The following is a 24,959-nucleotide window of genomic DNA, read 5'->3' on the forward strand; positions in this document are numbered from 1 at the left end:
GCTCACTTTATCTGGCATCTGCCTTGCTGGACTTGGCTCTGGGGCTCACGGACTCTGTGCTTACCACCATTTCAGCTCCGATTCTGCTACTTCTTTGGCAGTCACATTAAGTGGATGAGAAGCCTCCAGCCTTTGTTCCCACTTTTCTCTCTTTTGCAGGTGGAAGTGAGGCTCTCGCGTTCCATCAGCTCTTTCAACACCAGCCTCCAGCCAAGCCACCAGAGGGTGTCCTTCAAGGCCAGCCCCCTGAACTGGTTTTGTGATTTTTTTTTTAAGCTTTCGTGCTCCCTGCTTTTTTTTTTTTCTCGCGTCAGTTGAGCTACTTACCCTCATGTTTTTTCACTTTTGTTTGTTACCAATGGGCTTTCAAGCCTGAATAAATGGCTCACTTTTTGTTTGTATTCTGCTTCTCAGTCTTTGCATTTACATACTCACTACATCACACTCCAACATGACAAAGGTGGTATGTTTATCGTCAATATATAGATTAAAGATGTTCCTGCTCATTTACTCTCCATCGTACTATAAACAGGAATTATATAAAAAGGTTGTGGTGCCGCCAAAACACAAGCAGTTGCTAGCTTATTTATCTCAAGAGTTCAACAATTGCTGTAGTAAAAGCTACATCAAAGGTCTCCACCTGCATCCATGCATTTGAATGAAGCCTTTGTTGTGATGGCTAACACATTTTTCTAATTTCACTTTCTTGAGAAAATTACCAAATTGTGGATTATAAAACAGTTTCCAGCAGCTTCATTGAACTTTTAGGAGCATTTACACACTCCTTTGATCTAATGATGTCACTGAAATTATTGCTCAAGTCAAAGTGTTGGGAATGTTTGTGCAGCGGTTGTTTCTTGTCAGGTTCCTGCTGAGTTCAGGGAATCCTCATGTTTATTTTGGTTTTCATTAGCTTTTTTTCCCCTCCTTTCACTCTTTCCCCACATTTGCACCTGTTATTTGTCTCATTCACTTTTTTTTCATCATTTGTTTCCTTTTTCCGGCTTCCTTTTATCTGTTAGTAGGAATCTCCCTGACAGTTAAGTATTCATGCCTATTTCCTTTTCATTGCATTCCCATTTTATCATCCCATCTCTTGCTTTTACTTGTATATTTCTGTCGTCATTACGTTGCTATTTTCTCCTGCCTAATTCCCTTGCGGTCATGGCTTTGGCTATATTTATGAGGTTTCCCACTCTCCCTGCTGAGCCTTATTATCAGGTTAAGCATTAACCTTCAGGCTTTACCTTGCTCGTCCTTAACTTTGTGACATCGTTGACGTGGCCACAGGCTACATTACTCTGTTCTGATTCCAGTATGTTAACCTCTTGTTAATAAGAGAGGAAGAGAAATAAAGGGAAGTTACTGATGTGATAGGAGTACTGGGAGGAAATAGTCAGGATGCAAAGAAAGAGGCTTGCCGTGGGAGTATGGGAGTAGGGCTGGGCCATATTATACCGTTCACGGTAATACCGGTATAATGTTAGGCAACGATAGGAAAATGAAATATCGCGATAGAATGGGAGTAAAACGCGCATGCGCAGTGCCTTTGTTTTCATACGCACATGGCCGATTGTTGAGTGAAACAGATGAACCACAATTGGGTTGTAAAAATGGTGCAACTTTCAGTGATGTGGAACTGGTTTGGTGTTTGTCCGTCAGATACACGACAAAGCACATTTTTTTGCAGAACATACAAGCGGCCGTCGTTATTGTCGTATTTGTCGGACTAAGATGCTCTTAAATCTGGGAGTAATCTGGGTCCAAAACTCCGTATTCTTCCAGTCAAACGAACACTGCAGCATCACTGAGAGTTAAAAACTGTCTAAATTCTTTCATCTTTAATAAAACGATCAGCATTGCTGCTTTACCAGGTGTAACTATGAAGTTTAACTTCCAGGCATCCATGAAAACAAAAGTTATTACATTTAACGGAGTTAGAAGTTAGCAGGAAGCTAGCGGAAGTTAGCACGCTAGTTTCGCTAGTTACCTAAGCATGATATTGCATGTTCTGACTGAGAGATTTCTGAAAAAATTCAAACGTACAGCTCTGCTATCACTTCCAACATAAATGAAGACAGGAAACTAAACAGCAGTGACATTTGTAGGGTTACTGAAGTTGGGCTAGCTGGTATATAATGATGTTTTTTAACTTTATTGCTATGTCTGGTTTTATTACTATGTGCATATTAGTATTGTACAGCACTTTGGTCTACCAGGTGTGTTTTTAAAGTGCTATATAAATAAATAAATGATGATGATGATGTGCTACGTGATCGCTAGCGACACAGCTATGTTAGCATAACATAAACAGTGAAGCTGGAAGACGAACACTAACACTTTTCCACTTATAAAAGTTAACGTTAAGGTTCCTGATAGTTAGAGACAAATGCAATCGCATGGCAGGATGCTGTAAACGGACCAAACTTCAGTCAGGAGAACAACTGAGATAATCCATCCACAATACGAGGTTAGTCATTAATATACTGCAACAACATGGGAATAGAGCAGCTGCCAGAGAATTCAACATTAATGAATCAATGGTACAGAAGTGGAGGAAGCAAGAAGAATGAGTTTAATAAAGTTTGATTTATCTGACTGCTTTGTTTCGCTTAATGTGCCTTATAATCCCGTGCATCTTATGGTCCGAAAAATACGTATTGCACACTGCAGTTTAATGTTGCAAAGCACCTCTTTTTAACTTCAGTGGCTATTATACATGGTTATGCTCAGGATATGTCAGCCCATTTCTACTGGAAATGCCTTTTGGTTAAACTTTCAGCAAGGAATTTGCATTTGCACTGTTAAATTTTTATAAAGCTTTAATGTACATAAAAACCAGCTTCTTGTTTAAGTGAAAATAAATGGAAGGTTGTCTTTTTGCGCTAGTAATGTTGTGGAGTTGTATTTTGTCTCGCATCAATTATATCGTCAGTTATATCGTTATCGCAAATTTTCAAATATATATCGTGATAAATATTTTTGGCCATATCGCCCTGCTCTATAAGGGAGTATCAATAAATGTTATTGAAGTAGCTGCAAGGTTCTTGTAGAGGAAGGAAAGCATATGAAGAGTTGAATTAATATTTTTGTCCCTGGGGTGTTTTTTTTTTTTGTTTTTTTTTTTGACGGTAAGCTCTTGTGTTTATCTGTTTGAAGGGAAAAGAACAAGCCTCTCTTATTGACAGTGCCCTTAGGTTACGTTAAGTGTCATATTGTTTGCTTTCTATCAAAATGTTTTTGTCTTTCTGATTTAAGTCACACTGATTTAAGTTACACTTTTATCTGTCTTTCTCCCCACAGATATGAGATGCTAAATAGAAAGTATTTCTTTCTGAATTTATTGTTGTTTTGTTCTTCATAAAACAGCCATGAACCCATGCTACATGAGTAATGTCTGACTCACACAGAACAAGTTTATGAGGCATGTTTGGCTATTATTCTTCCTTTATATTGCGGGGAAATCGGCACCCATGAAACAAACAATTAGCCTTAATGAGTCCAGGCAAAACTTATCCAAAATTCAAAAACAAAAAAACAAAAACAGAGATACATAGGCAAATAGGACTTTAATAATTATTTTATTTATTATACTGGCAGTTCAAAAGGTCCATTGATTGAGGTTTTGTTTTTTTGTTCTCTAGGCAGATTGCGCTATGTGGTATTTTTCAGGGGGTTAGTTAAGTTCAGTAAATTGATAGAATAATAATGGTATGGAAACCTGTCTTTTTTGTACACCCTTATATGTATAAATTTAACTGAATACACTTTCAACATTCAGCTTTAAAAAATGCACTGTATAGTGTAACTTTGTATACAGAAACTATATTAATTAGACCAACACAGACAAAGTCCTCCAGTCAAAGCTCTTCATTGGCTGCCTTATCACTGGAGCATTCTTTAACAATCTAACTAATAATAAAAAAGCAGCTAATTTCTGCTGTTCCCTGACTTGCTTGGAACCACTATAGTGTTTCATTTGGCATGATTTTACAGCAGGTGCCCTTCCTGATTTTCTGTGTCTCCTCCTGGGTTTGAACTGGGGATCTTTGACTTGTTATGCAAATAGGTAAACTACTATTGCTCCTACTACTAGTGCTACTAAAATAATAAAAATAATAATCAACTTTTGATACATATAAAATGAGTGAAAAGAACAAGTAATGCAAGTTATACAAAGGCCACTCTGTATTGGTGGGTCTTTGAAAGCTTTTTGAAATGAGGAACTGATCATGCTGGTGTTAAATAAGTAATGTTTGTTCCACCGAATTGGGGATAAAACAGATAAAGCACGATCCTTTATTTTAAGCCTGTAACCTTTTAACTGTAATTGATTATGTAGTCTGAGTCATCTGGGCGGTGTAAGATGTTCACACTTCCGAGATATAGAGTCACTACATAGTGATTTGAAGGTAATCAGTAAAGTCCTTTCCAGATGAAACTGATATAAACTAGGACTGGGTCCTGTCGGACCTAACATGCTTTGAGGGGAGTTTCTGCAGGTCTAATGTTTAGAAGCCCTCCTAAATCACTGCGTTTTATCTTTCTGGTAACAGTAATAAAAATGTAAGTGCTAAGTCATTTTCCACTAACTGTTGACACTGATAACATGAATAGACATTGCAAAGCAATGAAATGCCTCATTAGAAGTTACCCTTCACTTTAGGCAAACACTGGAAAGCAGTACAGATGTCTATAAAACCCACAGCAATTTCAGATGAGCGGCAGTAGATTTGGCTTTATGTAATGGAACCCATATCTAGAAGTGATTGGGAATAAGAAGTTGAGCAAATGTGTGCCAAATCTGATAATGACATTGTGAAAGAAGGCATAAGCTACTTTCCATTGTTCTGTGGTCTTTTGTTATGGATGTAATGCATTACGCGGATGTGTCATAATGCTTAAGTCAAAATGTAATGTGAAGCATTTCCTTTGCACTTTGCTGTGTTTATCCTTAGAAGATACTGTGGTAGAAAACAGGTTTTGTTCTTATTTAATCATACTCCATGTGCTTTTAAAACACGAAAATAGTACACATCCAATGCAGAATTTACTGTCTAATTTTTAAATGCTTGTCATTTTTTTGTTATTTCCCACACATCATTTTCTACTGTGCAAACATATCTATGTAGCAAACACTGGTGTATGTCCAGTGCTTGCTACCATTTTTGCCCCGCCATCAGATCTCTCCACTAGATCACAGTTTACGTCAGCAGGGATCTGGCCTGAATTGCAGCCTTTATTAATGTGCTATTTGCTTTACTTGGCCCAGCTTTAAGGGAAAGCAGGGGCATTATTAATATTAAGTTATTTAAATAGCATAATGTCTAGTAGAGCAGGGCGATATGACCAAAAATATTTATCACGATATAGATTTGAAAATTTGCGATAATGATATAACTGACGATATAATTGACACTAGACAAAATACTTTCCAACTCCACAACTTTATTAGTTAAAAAAAAAATCTATGTATTTTCACTTAAACAAGCAGCTGTTTTTTTATCTGCATTTAAGTTGTATAAAAATGTAACAGTGCCAGTGTAAATTCCTCGCTGATAGTTTAACCAAAACGCATTTCCAGTGGAAATTGGCCGACATATCCTCAGCATAACCATGTATAATATCCACAAAACTTAAAAAGAGGCTATACACACACAATACGGTAATATTATGTTGAAGCACAGTACGTATCACTCCGCGAGGCTCCTGCCTACGATAGCCGTAATGCTCCAACAATCCATCAAGCAGTCCGGGTTCGTAGTTTAGTAAAGTCGTAATGAAACATCTGACAGATTTTCGAGCGCCGTGTACATAAAATCATTTCGAGGTCAGTAAACACAACCAGAATTCAAACATAAGGCACACGGGATTATAAGGGGCACTGTTGATTTTCAAAAAAATCAAAGGATTGATTTTAAGTGTGCCGTATTTTCCAAAAAACACGGTAATAACGACGGCCCGCTAGCACGCTCTACCAAAAATAGTGCTTTGTTGTGTATCTGACAGACGAAAGCTAAACCAGTTCCACATCACTGAAGTTGCAGCATTGTTACAAACCAATTCTGGTTCATCCGTTTCATTCAACGATCTGCTTTCGCCATTTTCATTCCCCGTCGCCTTTTTCGCCATGTGCGTATGAAAACAAAGGCACTGTGCATGCGCGTTTTACCCATATTCTATCGCGATAGTCGTTGCCCAACATTATACCGGTATTACCGTGAACGATATGATATGGCCCAGCCCTAATGTCTATGTTGATATCCACTCAGCTGCTTGACAAAGACCCTTTTGTAAAGTGCAGTTTGTACAGTTTTATGTATATGTTGTTTTAGCTTTGTAAGCTAGCAATCAGCTGTGTTTAAAAGTATAAGAGATGCTTTAGTCAGTCCTAAAATTTTGAATAGAATCGCATATTATTTCTTTTGATGTAGTATTTTGACAAGATCCACTACTTAATCAATTTTGGAAATAATCCAGAAGTAGGGGCTGCCTTGTATGCTGACATTATTGAAAACAGCAGAACTATCTTACAGTTAAAACAGATTGGTTGCTTGCGTCGTTATCTGTGGCTCTGTTTTCCACACTGTAGCTGTACTCTGACTTTGACTCTGCATGACAGCTCAATCAGCTGCTGTTTGCCATTATTCACATGTTCCAGGTCAGCAGATGATAAGAATATATTGATCACTAATAACAAAGCCTTAGCTCATCATGTGTGCAAGTGTCTTCTCAGTTGAAAGAGTTGAAGGAGTTGTGCAAAGAGCCTCTGTTTTATCCCAGATCTCTTTTGGGCATTTTGAATTTTACCCAGACATAAGTGTAAGTAACCCCGTATGCCCTCTAAACAAAAGTGGATATGATTTGTGCAAAATAAATGGTCTCCTTGCCAGTGTGTACATCACAGCTACATTTCTCACTAAGCCAGCAAAATCAAGCTTCCACATCCAGTGCTGGACACACCACGTGACACCCTGTGGCTCCAAAAAAGACAGCTGTAAACTATGAGGACAATTTCCTGACTAACATATCTGAAGAACTATAAGTTGTGTGGAAAACATTTGCAAAATTTGGCCCTGAGGGTGCTACCGCAAGAAAGCTCATGCAGTGAGTAATGGAAAGAAATCATCTTCATTGTTTCCTTCTCTTTATCCACACTCGACTGCCTCATTATTTTCTGTTATATTTTCAGCAGTGGGCCTTCGCTGTGTTCTCAAATACTACTTTTTCTTTCCTCTTTTACGCCTTCAGTTTCCATCTGTCTCTCCCTTTTTCACTTTCTCCTTTCATTACTTAATTCCCTGCTTTCATTTTTTTCATGACTTCATTCCTTTCTTTACAAGCTCCTCTCTGTCTCACCCTCTCTTTCTCTCACTCCTCCCTCTTCGTCTCCCTGACAGTCTGCCAACAGCCCAACAGCCCAGCCTGTTCGTTTTCGTCCTCCGCCTAGAAAACAAGGTCTAAAGTTCAAAGCTGCTGTTGTGGATTGGCGGAAGGAGAGGGAACACAGAAGGAGGCCAGACCTGGGTCAAAACAGACTTGAATATCGTCTTAAGTAGATGGAATTTAAATTTAACCAGATACCACATTTTAATTTCAGCACACGTAATCACTTTGAATTGGGTGAATAAAACAGGAATCTGGTCTTTGGTCTTGACCAGCGTCTCAACACATTTTATTCAAATGCGATAGTCCATCCATCCATCCATCCATCTTCATCCGCTTTGTCCGGGGCCGGGTCGCGGGGGCAGCAGCCTAAGCAAAGAGGCCCAGACCTCCCTCTCCCCAGCCACCTCCTCCAGCTTATCCGGGGGAATACCAAGGCGTTCCCAGGCCAGCCGAGAGATATAATCTCTCCAGCGTGTCCTGGGTCTGCCCCGGGGCCTCCTCCCGGTGGGACATGCCTGGAACACCTCACCCAGGAGGCGCCCAGGGGGCATCCTTGCCAGATGCCCGAACCACCTCAGCTGGCTCCTTTCGATGTGGAGCAGCAGCTGCTCTACTCTGAGCCCCTCCCGGATGGCCGAACTTCTCACCCTATCTCTAAGGGAGAGGCCAGCCACCCTTCGGAGGAAGCTCATTTCTGCCGCTTGTATCCGCGATCTCGTTCTTTCGGTCACTACCCACAGCTCGTGGCCATAGGTGAGGGTAGGGACGTAGATCGACCGGTAAATTGAGAGCTTCGCTTTTACACTCAGCTCCCTCTTCACCATGACGGACCGGTGCAGCATCCGCATTACTGCAGCTGCAGCCCCAATCCGTCTGTCGATCTCCGGCTCCCTTCTCCCATCACTCGCGAACAAGACCCCGAGATACTTGAACTCCTCCACTTGTGGCAGGAACTCATCCCCGACCCGGAGTGGGCACTCCACCCTTTTCCGGCTGAGAACCATGGCCTCAGATTTGGAGGTGCTGATCCTCATTCCCGCTGCTTCACACTCGGCTGCGAACCGTTCCAGTGCGAGCTGGAGGCCTTCACCCGATGAAGCCAACAGAACCACATCATCTGCAAAAATCAGAGATGAGATTCTGAGGCCACCAAAGTGAAAGCCCTCCGCCACTTGGCTGCGCCTAGAAATCCTGTCCATAAAAATTATGAACAGAACCGGAGACAAAGGGCAGCCCTGGCGAAGCCCATCACCCACCGGGAACGAGTCCGACTTATTGCCGGCAATGCGAACCAAGCTCTTGCAACGGTTGTATAGGGATCGAATGGCCCGTAGCAATGGGCCAGACACCCCATATTCCCGCAACACCTCCCACAGGACACCCCGAGGGACACGGTCGAATGCCTTCTCCAAGTCCACAAAACACATGTAGACTGGTTGGGCAAACTCCCATGCACCCTCAAGTATCCTGGAGAGGATAAAGAGCTGGTCCAGTGTTCCGCGACCAGGACGAAAACCGCATTGTTCCTCCTGTATCCGAGGTTCGACTAACGGACGAACTCTCCTTTCCAGCACCCTGGCATAGACTTTCCCAGGGAGGCTGAGGAGTGTGATCCCCCTGTAGTTGGAACACACCCTCCGGTCCCCTTTCTTAAAGATGGGGACCACCACCCCGGTCTGCCAGTCCACAGGTACTGCCCCTGATCTCCACGCAACATTGCAGAGGCGTGTCAACCAGGACAGCCCTACAACGTCCAGAGCCTTCAGGAACTCGGGGCGGACCTCATCAACACCAGGGGCTCTGCCACCAAGGAGTTGTTTAACTGCCTCAGTGACCTCGCCCCCGGAAATTGGCGGGTCATTCCCCTCATCCCCAGACTCTGCTTCCTCCTCGGAAGACGTGTCAGTGGGATTAAGGAGGTCCTCGAAGTATTCCTTCCACCGCCTGACAATTTTCTCAGTCGATGTCAGCAGCGCTCCGCCAGCACTATACACAGTGCAGGTAGAGCACCGCTTTCCCCTCCTGAGACGTCTGACGGTTTGCCAGAATCTCTTCGAGGCAGTCCGAAAGTCTTTTTCCATGGCCTCTCCGAACTCCTCCCACACCCGAGTTTTTGCTTCAGCCACTGCCCGAGCCGCATTCCGCTTGGCCTGTCGATACCTGTCAGCTGCCTCCGGAGTCCCACAGGCTAACCAAGCCCGATAGGACTCCTTCTTCAGCCTGGTGGCTCCCTTCACCTCTGGTGTCCACCATTTGGTTTGGGGATTACCACCACGGCAGGCACCCACCACCTTGCGGCCGCAGCTCAATACAGCAGCTTCGGCAATGGAGACTCTGAACATGGTCCATTCGGACTCAATGTCCCCAGTCTCCCTCGGAATGCTGTCGAAGCTCTGCCGGAGGTGTGCGTTGAAGATCTTGCGGACTGGGGCCTCTGCTAGACGTTCCCAGCACACCCTCACTACGCGTTTAGGTGCACCAGGTCTGTCCAGCGTCCTCCCCCGCCACCTGATCCAACTCACCACCAGGTGGTGATCAGTTGACAGCTCAGCCCCTCTCTTTACCCGAGTGTCCAGAACATATGGTCGCAGGTCTGCTGATACGATTACAAAATCGATCATCGACCTACGGCCTAGAGCGTCCTGGTGCCACGTGCACTTATGGACACTCTTATGTTCGAACAGGGTGTTCGTTATGGCCAAACTGTGGTTAGCACAGAAGTCCAATAACAGAGCACCGCTCGGGTTCAGATCAGGGAGGCCGTTCCTCCCAATCACACCCCTCCAGGTCTCGCTGTTGTTACCCACGTGAGCATTGAAGTCTCCCAGCAGGACAACAGAGTCTCCAGGTGGAGCACCCTCCAGCACCCCCCCCAGGGACTCTAAGAAGGCTGGGTACTCTGAACTGCCACTCGGCGCATAAGCGCAGATGACAGTCAGGACCCGTTCCCCGACCCTAAGGCGCAGGGAACAAACCCTCTCGTCCACCGGGAAAAACCCCAACGTACCGGCAGCAAGCCGAGGGGATATTAGGATACCCACCCCAGCCCGCCGCCCCTCACCAGGGGCAACTCCAGACTGAGACAGAGTCCAGCCCCTCTCCAGGAGACTGGTTCCAGAGCCCAAGCCATGTGTAGAGGTGAGCCCGACTATATCTAGCCGGTACCTCTCAACCTCACGCACTAACTCAGGCTCCTTCCCCACCAGAGAGGTGACATTCCATGTCCCTATTGCCAGTCTTGGCAGCCGGGGGTCAGTCCGCCAGGGCCTCCGCTCCTGGCCGCCACCCGGCACACAATGCACCCGACCCCTATGGCGCCTCCTGTGGGTGGTGGGCCTGCGGGAGGATGGGCCCATGTCTCCTCTTCGGGCTGTGCCCGGCCGGACCCCATGGACTAAGGCCCGGCCACCAGACGCTCGCCCTCGGGCACCCTCCCCGGGCCTGGCTCCAGGGCGGGGCCCCGGTAACCCTATCCCGGGCAGGGTAAACTGTTCCCTCGGTGTCCTTTTCATAAGGGTCTTATGAATCGCTCTTTGTCTGGTCCCTCAATGCGATAGTGAAAGAATAAAATGTTTTTGTCTTAAGTCTTGTGCCTTAAATGCATTCAGAATAAGGGAAATACCCTCTGCACCAGCAACAACAATATGAAATGTTAATACAAGGCAGAATGGATCCATGCTGTCATTGTTGTTTATGACTCATCATGACCAGCAGCAGAAACTGGGACTCATTAGACCGGGCAACATTTTTCAATTTCTTTTTTCCAGTTTTGATGAACGTGTGTGAATTGTAACCTGTTATGACAGCAGTGACTCCTGTAGCCCAGTTGCTTCAACGTGAGATGTTCTAGTGCATAGCTTGGTTGTACTGAGTGATTATTTAAGTAACTGTTGCTTTTCTATCAGCTCGGATCAGTCTCCCCATTCTCCACTGACCTCTGACATCAATAAGGCATTTTTTTACATGTAGAACTGCTGCTGGATCTTCACTTTTTTCTAGTTCATTCTCTGTAAACACTAGTGATGGTTGGAAAATTGCAGCAGATCAGCAGTTTCTAAATTACTCAGACCAAAACAGTGTGGCACCAACAAACACACGATGTTCAAAGCCACTTTCTGAGGAATTATATTTTGATTGGTTGGTCATTTTTCATGTTTCCACATCCTGCCTATGCTTAGTGTATACCAGCATATTTTCTATGTGACTAATCTATTCATTTGTACGGCTGGGTTGTTCTGGGTTGTTCCAATGTTAGAATGTGAGTGTGTTTGCCACAAAGACATGTGTACTCTATTGTTCGTGGGCCTCCACCCGAGTAAGCTAAGTGCTCACCTGTATTTTCCCAGCACATCTTCTTTCAGCCTCCATCTTTGTGGTACCTGTAATAAAAAAAAAATAAAACAAACTGACCTACTAACTTGTGCACACGCTCAGCATGTACCATGCTGGCAAGTAGGCACATATAAAGGAGGTAAGAACATGCTCTGGTTTTGCAATGTGTTCACTGAGTTGTATGTAATAATTTGAGTAGGGCTAATGAATAACAGGAATTTATAGTGCATCTGCATTTTGTGTTTTATTGAGGAGTATCATTTATAGATGATTTGTTGCTGGCTTGAAAACTATATTTACTTAAAGCACATAATGGTTAAAGACCTTGACAAAGCTGAAACATTACTACTTTCTTAGCAGTTCAAATAATGTTAATAAGCCTGCATTAGTAGAGGACTTTTAAGTCTGACTTTGCTCTTACAGCAGGAAGATCACGACTTTGTTGTTGCGTCAATTAAATTTTCTGATGGCCTCCATTAGTACTAGGGCTGCACAATTAATATAATTTTAGTCCTGATCTCAATTTTAACTTTCCACAATTACCGGTACATTGTGTCTGAGTACCTGACCACAGGGTTGTATGTGCCAATTACAGCTGTTCCTGCACAAAGTTTCTTGGACATAGTCTTGATGAGTAACTCTCCATTAAAAGACAGATATGCAAAAAATCCAAATGTCTACAACAGTAGAAAGTGAAGAGCTTGTCTCTGGAAAAGAACCATCATTTATTGTTGGAAATTCTTGGAATTAGTGCAAATGGTGCTAACCAAAAAATCCTCCAAAGAGTTTTGAAGAGTTGTGTCTCAACTGTAAAGCAACACAACTTATTCAACTGACTGAAAACACACCACAAACTGCTGGATAATTTATGCCTGAAGGCCAAGAAAAGCAATGCAATAGTTACTAACGCATTCAAAAATCAACTAAAGTCGTCTCTAAGAAAGAAGACTCTGCATAGCAGTCCAGCTCACAAAGACGGAGAGAAACCACCAACACAGCCATATTACATTTGGACAAATATTTTGTCTCCAGGCTTCTGGAAAATGGTCAGCATGCTGGACAAAAGCAATTATTTTTTTCAAAGTAGCAGTACCTGTACTGTGCGCAAGAGCATGCAGGGGAAGTGGAGAGGGATCTCACAACTGGGGAGTACTTTGCTACGAGTTTCAATTGCAAGCAGGTACAATTAATGATGTGTCTGCAAAGATGTTTTAATTAGCTGGAATGTAATACATTTAAAAAGTGAAAGCGAGTACACTGTTGATTTAGTTTTGTTTAAGATTTTGGCGCAATTTAAAAAAATATATTTATAGTTTTCTCCTAAGATATGTGCAAAATTTAGTTTAATAAGGGAGAGAAATTTTATTTTGATGCAAAGATTTGTACCTTAGTAAACTGTAGTCCAATAATTGTGACAGCAGTGTCACAGTTGGGTGCAACAATAAACTTTTTTCACTAAAATCAATGAATAAACATGACCAATAATTGTGGTTTCAATACTGATCATAATAAGTCATCCATCCATCCATCTTCATCCGCTTTATCCGAGGCCGGGTTGCGGGGGCAGCAGCCTAAGCATAATAAGCATGATAGTCATTTTGGCCATAATCATGCAGCCCTAGTTAGTATCTTTAAACTGACCTGGACACACTGAAGGACGAGAACTTCCTTTGCTTTCATTGCATTCAACGTTCAGGCATCTGTTTGCGTAAAATCATAATGTTTGACATCTTGTGACGCCGATTTTTTACCATACTTTAATCAAGCCTATTGTAGTTTATTAATGCTGACATCCATGCCTTGGATGATAATTTACTCATGTTATTGTTATGTGTCTGTGCATGTTATTTCTACGTGTTAAATTATTTTCTTGTTGTTTTAGTTGTCAGTGAAATATTTTGCTTGTTGAACAAAAAAATTGAATTCAGTTCACATGTTTATTTTAAATCCTTGCAGCCTCCATTCTTCCAAAGTCAGAGGTATTGTGTTTTAGCGTGATCAGACCATTTATTCTTGTCAGTTTGAAGCCATCTAGAGTAGCCTTGAACAGAATTAGTTTTCTCAATTTTTCAGAAACTTTCAGTTTTCTGTTAACAAACAATGTTTGGTTATAACTCAAGAATTTATTGTCTAGTTTCTACATTCTAAAGTGTCTACATTTATTAAACGTACCTGCTGCTTTGAGTTTGTTTATTTCCCCCATAATATTGGCCCTTTACGCCCCAGTCACATAGACCCAGAGACCAGTCGGCAATAGACACTCATTTTTCCATAGAGACCGGTGGTTCCCAGGCAGTTGCCAATCGTTCTCTAAGCCTGTGTGATGAGTCCTTTGGCACTTCTTCCTCCACTGAGCTTGATTTCTGAGCTCACTGAAAGTCCGATTCTGCTTACCAGATAGCACCATCATACCCCTACCTATAGTTGTCTTTCTATCCACTATTTACCTAGTGTTTGCATTGAAGGTCAGCCTGTTTCTGTCACAAACAGTCTTTCTTCTTGTTCCTTTTGCAGGAGAATGTTTTGACAGCACTGCAATTTATTTCATAATGTGTCTAAAACATAGATCATATGTCAAGATTGTCTTTGATATAAGATCATAAAATCACCCACCTCCCTCTGTATGTTTTGATGTCCAGGATTCATGGAGCCAAATGGGAATCAAATGTCTTTGGACTGAAATTTTTAAAGAGAAAACCCACCTTGTCAAACAAAATTTAACTTGTAGTTTCTCACTTTCCAGCTCAGTAAACAAAACCAGTCAAGCCCTGAGGTGACACAGCCAGAAGTCTCTGTATATCACCAGAGTGAGGAAACATTAGAAGTAGTCATTTATTTTTCGAGTTGTGGGATTTTTGAGTATGTGTACGAGTTAAAGCTCCGGCTCAGCTGCTGCTCTGTTGTGATGTAGTGGACTAGAGTTTATGGCAGTTAGCTTCTAGTGAGGCCCACTGTGAGGCAGCTGGTAGTAAAAGTAGGCCATGTTCCCTGTAGTGCCGCGTATAGAGGAGTTCACACTATATCATATAAAGAACAACAAAAAACTTTTTTCTGCTCAGCTTTGAAGTGAAACTATTCGGAGGGAAAATGTTAGGCCCCTCTTAAGCCTTGCAAGATTTTGTTAACCAGAAGAAAATGCTGATGGAAAGTATTTTGTTGAACTATTTAGCCCAATGTTGTTATTAAGAATGCCCCACCTTAGACAGCCGAGAGGGAGAGGAACCTCAGCGTACATGCAACAAATACAGGACAGTTGATGTTGATGTACTGCTTCATAATTTTAAAATGGCATTACAGTGTGCAGTGCATAGTTGTGTTTCGGAGTAAAATATTGTCAAATAGATTCTGGTTAATTTTGACAGAATATTTTGACAATATTTTACTCTAGTTTTAGTCGACTGAATATTATAAGATTATAGTAGAGCAAATCTAAGGCTCAGTTAAGTAAAATATAAAGTGTACAGGTTTGTCATGTTTTTAACCATTGAAAGTTGCTTGCTTTCAATTGAAATTAACACTGGTTTAGACTTTATTGTTACTATGGTTCATTAACATGCTGTGTCCACATTCAGTCTGGTAGGAGTTACACTGGTGTTGGATTGCACATCTCTAATTTTATGCATCTTCTCAGGAGCTTCAAGTATTCTGAAGTTCAGAAGTTAGTGTTTGTGTGGTAAAAGTTATTTTTCAACTAGTCACTCAAAGAGTGTAATACTGTAATACTTTATTGATCCCTTTATTGTTCTTTTTTCTTGATGTTTACACCAGATCAAAGGTCAGCAGCAGCAGTGTAGGTGGTAGGAATTAAGTTTATCTGCTGTGCTCAGTTAGTGCCAGCTTTAAGTTTCAGTATCTGTAAAACACTACAGCAGCATGTGATGTGTTATGATTCTGATCAAACAAGTCAAACATTTTTATTGACTTTAAGATTTTTTAAGAAAGCCAGTCTGCCTTACTGTTCCACCTAAGTCTTTGTTAATCTGTGCATGTATTTCAGTCACTGTTACTAGAAGAACTCCCCTTTGGAGCTTAGATGGCATGTCTGGGCAAAATCTTTTTTTTTATACTTTCTCTTTATTGATTTTCATCTTATTTTACATACAGAAATAAAGAGGGAAAAGGAAACCAACACATTCACATATGTTCACATATTCCAAAATACACAACGCCTTATTTTACTTACATATATTACATATTACACAGTTGCATGTTCCATTCAAACAAATTCGCAGCTGTCCCTCTGCATCACAGAGGTATCAGTTTCTAGTCTCGTGACGTATAACGAGCCCATCGTTCCCAAAGTCTCTCTCCTTTCTCCTTCTGTAGCCGCAGTGAGAGGGTAATCGGTTCCATACGATGAATTGTGTTAATAATGTCTATGACCAGCTTCCGTGTGGGGCGGCTTGTCTGTAACCAACGTTTAATAATTGCCTTTTTGCATGCAACCATAATTATTTTCAGTAAGTATGAGTCTCTTTTATTTATATCCTCAGGGATATTCCCAAGGTACATGGTACTAAAGGAGAAGTCCAGTGCTACTTCCAGGTCTTCAGTTTAGGCCATGACCAGAAGACATGGATGCAACCTGCAGCGACCTCCCCGTACACCCTCCAGCATGAAGCGCCTGAACCACTTATTTTGGATTTCTGCTTTGGTGTGATGAATAATCTAATTAAATTCTTCCATCCAAAATCTCGCCATGTTAAAGAATTTGTGGTAGATAACACATTCTTCCACATCCGCAACCAATCTTCCTCTGAGATAGTTATACCGGCTTCTTTTTCCCATCGACGACTGACATGTCTTGTTGAGGTCTTTTTCATAGCTATAAAACTTCTGTACATTTTGCCTATAGTACTTCTTATAATGTTCTCACCATAAGCATCCATAAATATTTGGATCACCCCACTAGCATCTGTGTCAAGCATTCTAATTTCCTTCCGGAAGAAGCTCCGAACCTGTAGGTAACGATAAAAATCTTCCCTGCCGATCTCGTAAATCTGACACATGTCCTCAAAATTTATCAGCTCCCCATGCTTACCTATCTTACAGATTGCAGTGATTCCATGCCTGGACCACTCCCTGAATTTATGGTCTAACAATGCTGGAAGGAAGCGTGGGAGATACACTGGCCATCCCAGCAACCCTATTTCTCTATTAAGACCAAAAATTTTAATCACATCTGCCCATTTTTTCAGGGAATGTGGCACATTTCTGTTTCTTCCACCACAACCATGTGGTCTTGCTGTTTTAGCAGCATGTAGGATATAAAGATCTGTCTAAGTAGAAAATGTGATTTATGATAGAAGGGAAGCTGGAGTAAAAGAAAAACCGTACCCACCCTGTGGTGAACTGTTGTGGGCGGGCTTTATTCCAGTAGAGTGTTTTCCTACGCAAGAAGTTGTATTTATTGGTCTTCAGTTTTATCATCACTCATAGCTCTTTTAGTTGTTTTTTTCTTTCATCCATTTCACAGGTAAAATAATTCTTTTCTTCTCATATGTGTTAACATCATAGGCTGTAAAAACCATTTTTAGAAATAGTTATAAATCAGGGTAAGTGCATTGAGGTGCATAATTAATAAAGTAATCAAAAATGACTAAAATGTGGTTTTACAACTGGAAGCAAACACCCTCATGTAATCACCACAGGTGTACTGCAGCGCTGACCTTTACTGCCTGCGTCTTTAATAGATGTTGTTTTTAAAAGCTGTGTGGCACTGCCGCTTTTGAAAAAGCTTCAGTGTATTTTATGTTATGAGCAAGCACAAAGTAGTGATTCGGTAAAGAATTTTAAATGTCCTCTTGGTGAGTGTTTGTTCTGTACGATGCACTGCTATGGGATTTTAAAGCCTGCTTTGTGAAACTAGTTTTTACATACGATGAGGGGATTGCTGAATTTTTAACAAGACTAGATGGCTCTCAGCTGCACTGCCCACTGCTTCACAGAGGATAATTGCATCAGCATCAGCATAAACAGCTACTGTAATCTAGCCTGTTTATCCCCCCTCACTACATATTTCATCTGTTGACATTAGATGTCATCTGTATGGCCCTCAGAGGCATTGTGGATGTGTTTTTACAGCTGATGCTGGAGTGTTAATTACAAAAAAGAAGGGGGGGAAAAGAAGCCACAAACAATGTAAATTGGCTTATATTCCTATATATTTATATACTTGAGAAGTCCTTAAAAGAACAGTGAGATTCTAGAACTGGTGTCCTGTTCGCGTCTTTCTGTTTTATTTAAGTCATTAAATTCAAGATGCTGTGATGCATAAATAAGATCAGACCTTTTTTGGTTTATTTTCATGCCTCAGTCTATGTATGTACACACCCGGGACATGAAATTTTAATGACTCTTCTGGATAACATTTAGTAAAATGGGGTGGGCTTTCGTTTCAAAAACAGCATAGATTCACTTATACATGGAAGACATTATTCATTCTATGTCTTGGTAGTTTGAATATAAATAGTAAGAAATATAAAGTAACTGAGGTATAAAAATAATATGAGGTGACTGAGTCAGATATTCACATTCATATATTTCTTTACAAAAATGCTATATTATATTCAGTGCTATTGTAAAATGTCTTTGTGTGTGTGTGTGTGTGTGTGGGGGGGGGTTAAGGCAACATGGCAAAATTGTATTCATAGTTAGAATCCATTATTCACAGCTGAACTGTTTTGTCCAGAAATATTGCCTGTGTTAGCTCCCTTAATCCAGTTCAGTTTGTTTTAGGGGTGTAAATGTTTATCAAATGTTTAAACCAGTAAGCGTGCAAAACCCTGAAAATTGCTAAAATGAATCCAAACAAAGCACAAAGACTTCTGGCAGACTGCGGTAGCACTATTCCATCAATTATGCTGATCTTAGTTAGCACACATTTCAAGTATGATTCCAGATTTGTGGAAAAAGTGATTTGCAGATCTAACTGCTGTTTTAAAGGAAAGATAATGATGATGAGATTAAGGTGGTTTCAGTAACAGGATTAGACAAGAGGAGAGACTGAATAACCTGCCAGGTAAAAAAAAAAAGAAAGAAAGAAAAAAGGAGAGGGACAAGAGAAAAAAGAAGAAAAAAGGGCTGTCATCTCTATCAGCTAATCATGCTCGCTGTGAATAAATAAAATGACAGTTATTAAGCAGTGTTACAAATGACAAACGAGAGAAAACACAAAAGGGGGAAAGTGTTTAAAGGAGAAGTACCGTTTGAGTTGTTAATTACATACCTGCGGCTGAATCGCATTGTTGTTAATCAGCGCTATTAATGAAAGTGCAGGTTGTTATGGTGTTTTTTGTTTTTTAGATCTGTTGAGAGGTTTGACACACTGTCTCCCTGCTTTACCTTCTCTAATTATTTCATTATTCACCTGCTGCTACATCAGTAAACAAAGCTGTTTTTGTGACAGGATGACTAATGGTGGAGGTCTTGTGTCTGTGTGTGTGTTTGTGTGTATGTGTGTGTGCAGATCTGTCCTATCCAACCACCCCAACACACATGCACACGCACTGTTAGAGGAAATCACTGATATGTAAACACCGATACATACGAGCCAGGTTTAGATGGTGAACGTGTGTTAAAGTAATATTCCTTCAGTATTAAGTATGTTTGTATGTTTGCTGGTGTGTGACCTGCACTCCCACTACAGTGTATTCTGGGTAAGTGGAGTGATGCCTTCACAGCCAGAAGCTCCCAGCTCACGTGTCTGTGGGTTTACGTTTTCCTGGGAACTGGTGTTACAGCTTCTACTTCTATGAACGTCAGCTCCTCCCCGGCTATATTCTGCAGCCACGTGACTCCTGCTGCTCCTTACTTCAGTGCATGCAGCCCCCTCCTCTCTTTGTCCTCATTTTGTTGTCTTCCCCTAACTTGACCTCCCCCTCTGTAGTGCTGTTTATCAGCAGGCTCCAACACACTACTCATTTATATGTCACATTGAAATCTCCATCTTTGTTTTTTTCCTTGTATTTTCTACAGTTTTGTTTCACTTTTTTCAAGAACTTTATTCTTAAAAATCAAATTAATTTCAACATGTTTCAAATTTTACTCTTGGAAGTCAACACCACTATCTATACGATTATTACATAGGCAACACAAGGGGACAAAGACAGTGAAGACAGAATCATAAAAAGTTTAAAGAGAAATTCAATTTGAGTCTAAAGGCGCAATAAACATGTCATAGAATGAACATGAAAGGCGGTAAAAAGTTTATGTTCTGTTTTAATGCTTTTTAAGACTTGCATAAGTAGCGGGGTGTTTGTCATATGTGCACTGCGAAAACAGTGAATAAATAAAATTGACATATTTTTAACACAAAGAGAAAAAGAAATATTAACCATTAAGCCAAATGAGTTGACTTGATGAAAATACAATACTTTAATCAATGCACAGATGAATGGGGAATTAAATTAAATGAAAAACATCAAGCGATTTATTAAGTTAGTGGGCCACAAAAACAGCTTTAGTGATTCTTGTCATTGATTCTTCAAATCTCTGGAAACCCATACGGTGATGGGTGGAGCACCATTCCTCCAAACATTTTTGCTTTAAATGGTGTTTTCGTGATGATTGTGGGCAATTGTGCTAGTTTACATGCTGGTTCATAAGGGGGGAGATTTGGTGTCTATCATTTTAAAATCATCCACCCCACAAAATCTATAAATAGAGGCACTGTCGTCCAGAAAGTCTTGGTCTTAGTCAGACTTTAGACAAAGTTGCATTTGGAGAAAAAAAAGACTGTTGCTGGTATTATTTTGGTCACAGTTGCCAGTAACTTTTTGTTACACTACTCCTGCATATCTCTCAGAGGAAAGCCAGATGGTGGATGTGCTGGAAAAATTCCGATGGCAGAGAATGTTTCATCTTGGCAGTATTAAATGCATCAGTCTTTTCACAGCCTCTTCAAATGTACGCTGTTCTGTCATTAATTCTTTTCGCCATTAACACAGTAATTTGAAAATTCTTGAGGCGTGTGTGTGTGTGTGTGTGTGTGTGTGTGTGTGTGTGTCTGTGGCTGTGGCTGTCCCTGCAGACTCATTCAGCCAATAGCTGCACAATGCAGAGTGTGACTGTCAATGCCTTTTGCTAAATATGCTAATAACCCAACACCTGTTTGTATAAGAGAGAAAAATACACACTTCACCTCTCTGTCGAGCACACAGTCAAAGACTCCCACAGAAGACACAGGCAAAGAGATTTTTAAGCTTATTTGAGGTTGGCTTTTTTATGGATCTGTGCTTAGAGTATTTATGCTGACTTTAATGTCTTTTTGAATTTTTGTGACCAAGACAGCATGGAGCCGCAGTGGTAACCTCTACTGTCTTTTCCCTTTTCTCCTTAGTGATGGAGCCCATGACGGTGACGACGTCAGTGGTCGGGCCGGAGGAGTTCGATCGCAATGCCCCCAGGATCTGTGGCGTCTGCGGGGACAAGGCCACCGGCTTCCACTTCAATGCCATGACCTGTGAGGGCTGCAAAGGGTTCTTCAGGTGAGTTTCATACTTCAGTTGATGTTTTTGCATGTTGTCTGTTTTGCGTTTTGGTGTATGTTTCTGCTGAGTGTAGGGTGTTTCTGGGTCCAGGCAATGTGAATACATCCTGCTGGGTATTTCAGTCTCTGGTTTGGGGGTTTGTTTGCCCCCTTAATAATGTTGTTTGCACATTTCTGCCAAAAGGACCATTAATCAAGTTAAAATAGTGAAACTTAGAAATAAAAAGTTTGAGATAAGAAATAAAAGCTGTTATGTTTTTACTTTCAAACAGCAAAGGGACCTTCTGTTGTATACTTCTGGGTCTTGCTAGTTTAAAATAAATGAAGTTGTATATTCAATAGCTTATGGGAAAAGAAAATGATCATTCTGTTTATTGAACATTGCCAATCTGAGTTTACATCATAACTGTAGATATTACTGCCTGCATGTTAATGAAGAGTGCATTATTGTTGACACTGAGGTACAGTTTGTCTGTTTCTGCCTGGCTGCATGACAACGATTGCAGTGCTTTCAGAAGATTATAAATTATTCAGTGTTCACCACAGTCCTGTTATTTTTCATTTTCTTCCTCATCTCTCTTCTCCTTTTTCTTACCCATTACTCAAACAGTGATATTTTAATGTATGTATACTATTCAGCCACAGTGTGAAAATCACTGACAGCTGAAGTAAATGACCGTCTTGTTACAATGGAAAACGTTGCCTGTTGGTATTTATGTGGATGTTACTTTGTTGCGCACCACCCACTTAAACACTGTTGCTAACCAACACCCATTGTTACACAAGCTGTGGCTTCCCCACAAGGTGCCACACCAAACCACAAAAACTGCTCGGAAACAACTCAATTCATCTGTATTGTGTTTCTTATCTTTGTCTTCAAACTCAGATCTTAATCTCATCACAGAAGTATGTAACCCACACGACTTAAGAGACCAAATGTCCCAGTTTCAGAAATGTTGTGAAACTAAAAGGATTTTTTTTTTTATTCATGTCCCAGCAAATCATGTTTTTGGCACCACAGAGTATATCTGTACAGTATAAAATGGATTTAATCTTTTGGTTTAGGCCTTCTCTTTTTAACTTTAAAATTTTGGATGTCTACATTTCAGTAGTATGTACAGTTCATCTGTTGCTGGGTTATCACCAGAAATGCCTGTTTTTAGTAGTATATCGCTTATGTTATAAATAATAAATGATCCCAAATGAGTAACTGATTCTTTGTGGCTCTTCATAGGCGCAGCATGAAACGTAAAGCTTCCTTCACCTGTCCATTTAACGGGAGCTGCACCATCACTAAGGACAACCGGCGTCACTGCCAGGCCTGTCGTCTTAAACGCTGCATTGACATCGGCATGATGAAAGAGTGTAAGCTGATATTTATGACCTCTAATAGTCTAACAGTACTTATGTTGTTGGTGCCATTGCTTGACATGTAAAACATGACTAAAGTATCTTGTATGTAAGTGATCCTTTTTTTTAATGATTAGTTGTAAGTTACTGGGCTGGGTATCAGAGTGAAACCTGCTGGTTTATATATTCAACTGTGGGGTTGAATATATGCTTTGTTAATGAGGACAAAGCATATAAACAAATGGGCATATAGACAAAGCACTTTTTTATTTCAGTAAGATACACTGAAATAATATTCTTTTTATAAATTACATTATTATAAATTATATGACTATAGATGGAAAAATTACGATAGCTTCAAGATCACGATTATGATTAAAAATCATGCTATTATTTGATGTTTGTGCTGGACTTTGATATATGCCTTTGCAGAGTGATACTGAGGCTGATATTAAAGCGAGCATTAACAGCTTTGCTCCTGCTTGACTTACCTTTGATGTAATATTCATGTTCGTATCTGAGATACTGAGCAGCTGGTCTGATGCTGCTTCTGTGTCACTGCTTAAATTAGAAACCAAGGCCACCGCTGCACAAAAGACAATTGATCTGTAATAATTATTTTATTTCTGTAGCTGGGATGGAAAATCAGCCAATAGCATAAATGGTTTTGGTGTAAATTGATCAAATTTATAGGAAGTAGATATCATAAGGTTTGCACCATGTGGCAAACTCAGTTGTGGGTCAGATTGTTGCTGAACTTAATAATGTTGTTAATTCTCCTTATAGCCTTCCAGATTAGGGCTTCTGTAGTTAGTGAAGTTTAGTTGGTAGGATTAAAGCATTGTAATCAGTTACTGAAGTAATATTGTCTTATATTTTCAGTTTGATAGTGTTCTGCATTTAACTGTGTTGGTTATGCATGCAGCAGCAGGCCTGGGTGTAACACAAGAAGAAGGTGCTGTCAAGGGAAAATGAGCCATCACCTCACCTTTTGTTAACACAAAATAGCATTTGATGCGCAGTGGCTACCATAGTTATTTTGCATGTTTACAAACGATCATATTATACAGTGCTTACATCAACGGTCCTGCATCCAACTTATTTAAATGAAAAATAGGGACTTTAATGTTACAAGCCAGTGTGCATTTCAGTCACATTAAAACTAACTATATAGTAATAGAAAGTACCGCCAGCATCACTGCATGAGCATAATTGTAACAAGTTGTAGATGACAAGAGGTAAATAAGAGAGCAAGTGGGAAGGAAGGAAGGGGGGAAGGAAGGAAAGAAGGAAAGAAGGAAGGAAGCCAGGAGGGGTTAAAGAACTTTTCAACAATGGCTCGCTTTCTTCAAAGAGACAGAATTGTTGAGCTTCCATTTCATTCACAAAAAGACTGTGTGTGTGTGTGTGTGTGTGTGTGTGTGTGTGTGTGTGTGTGTGTGTGTGTGTGTGTGTAAGAGAGATGATGCAGGGCACAATTCAGACTGGTGATTGCCACCGTGTTCACCATAAATAGACATACTACACTGCAGTGTCTGTTTGTGTCTGATGAAAGAAGAGCGAAGAGAGAGCGAGAAGTTAGAGAGCGACAGGGACTCTTATGTGGATAAAATGGTCTCTTTGTCAGAGCTTATACACAGGTTTGTGGGGGAAACGCAGCCCACTGTATTCACTACTGGGAATTACAGCTGCTCTGCTTGTCTCTATTGTGCCTGCGAAGCAATTTTTCCAAATAAATATCCGTTGTATGCTATGTTAAAGCCTCAGATCTTTGGTAATGATAAATCTGTTATAGAAGAGACGTATTAATACCAACTGCAATTGTGTCATTGACACTGAAAAGAAATGTAGCAGGACTGTATGCTAGCAAGCTTGACACTAAAGCCCAGTTCACACGACTGAATCGAGTCAGATTATTAGCATTCTGTGAATAGAGTAACTGTTAAAAATATTAATATATTATCAATAGATAACATGTACAAGAGTGCATGCAAAAATGCATGCAGTATTGTACAATATAAAATCCTGTCTTCCTTCTCTCACCCCAACTGGTCACTGCAGCTGACCACCCCTCCCTGAGCCTGGTTTTGCAGGAGGTTTCTTCCTGTTAAAAGGGAGTTTTTCCTTCCTGCTGTCGCTAAAGTGCTTGCTCATAGGGGGTCATATGATTGTTGGGTTTTCTCTGTATGTATTATTGTAGGGTCTACCTTGAAATATAAAGCACCTTGAGGCAACTGTTGTCGTGACTTGGCGCTATACAAATAAAATTGAATTGAATAAAAATTACGTAGTGTATGCACCTTGGAGCTTCAGCAACATACATACAGTTGGCTTCTTTCTTGAGTTATTTACAAGTTTCTACATCAGAGAATAAAGTTATGTTGAAACCAAGCACACC

At 40.9% G+C, this 24,959-nt stretch overlaps 1 protein-coding gene across 2 annotated transcripts in view; it reads left to right on the plus strand.

Annotated features, from left to right (window-relative positions):
• LOC309697164 (vitamin D3 receptor A) overlaps nucleotides 1–24,959 on the plus strand; it is an 82,700-nt gene that overhangs the window by 35,448 nt on the left and 22,293 nt on the right. For both annotated transcript variants that reach the window (XM_082518858.1, XM_082518857.1), the window contains 2 exons: nucleotides 21,062–21,209; nucleotides 22,446–22,576. In XM_082518858.1, the coding sequence (XP_082374984.1) occupies nucleotides 21,064–21,209; nucleotides 22,446–22,576 (277 nt within the window). In that variant the 5' untranslated portion in view covers nucleotides 21,062–21,063. The remainder of the gene's footprint in view (nucleotides 1–21,061; nucleotides 21,210–22,445; nucleotides 22,577–24,959) is intronic.

This window comes from Aulonocara stuartgranti (assembly GCF_965226115.1).
Source record: "Aulonocara stuartgranti genome assembly, chromosome: 20".
NCBI classification, from domain to species: domain Eukaryota; kingdom Metazoa; phylum Chordata; class Actinopteri; order Cichliformes; family Cichlidae; genus Aulonocara; species Aulonocara stuartgranti.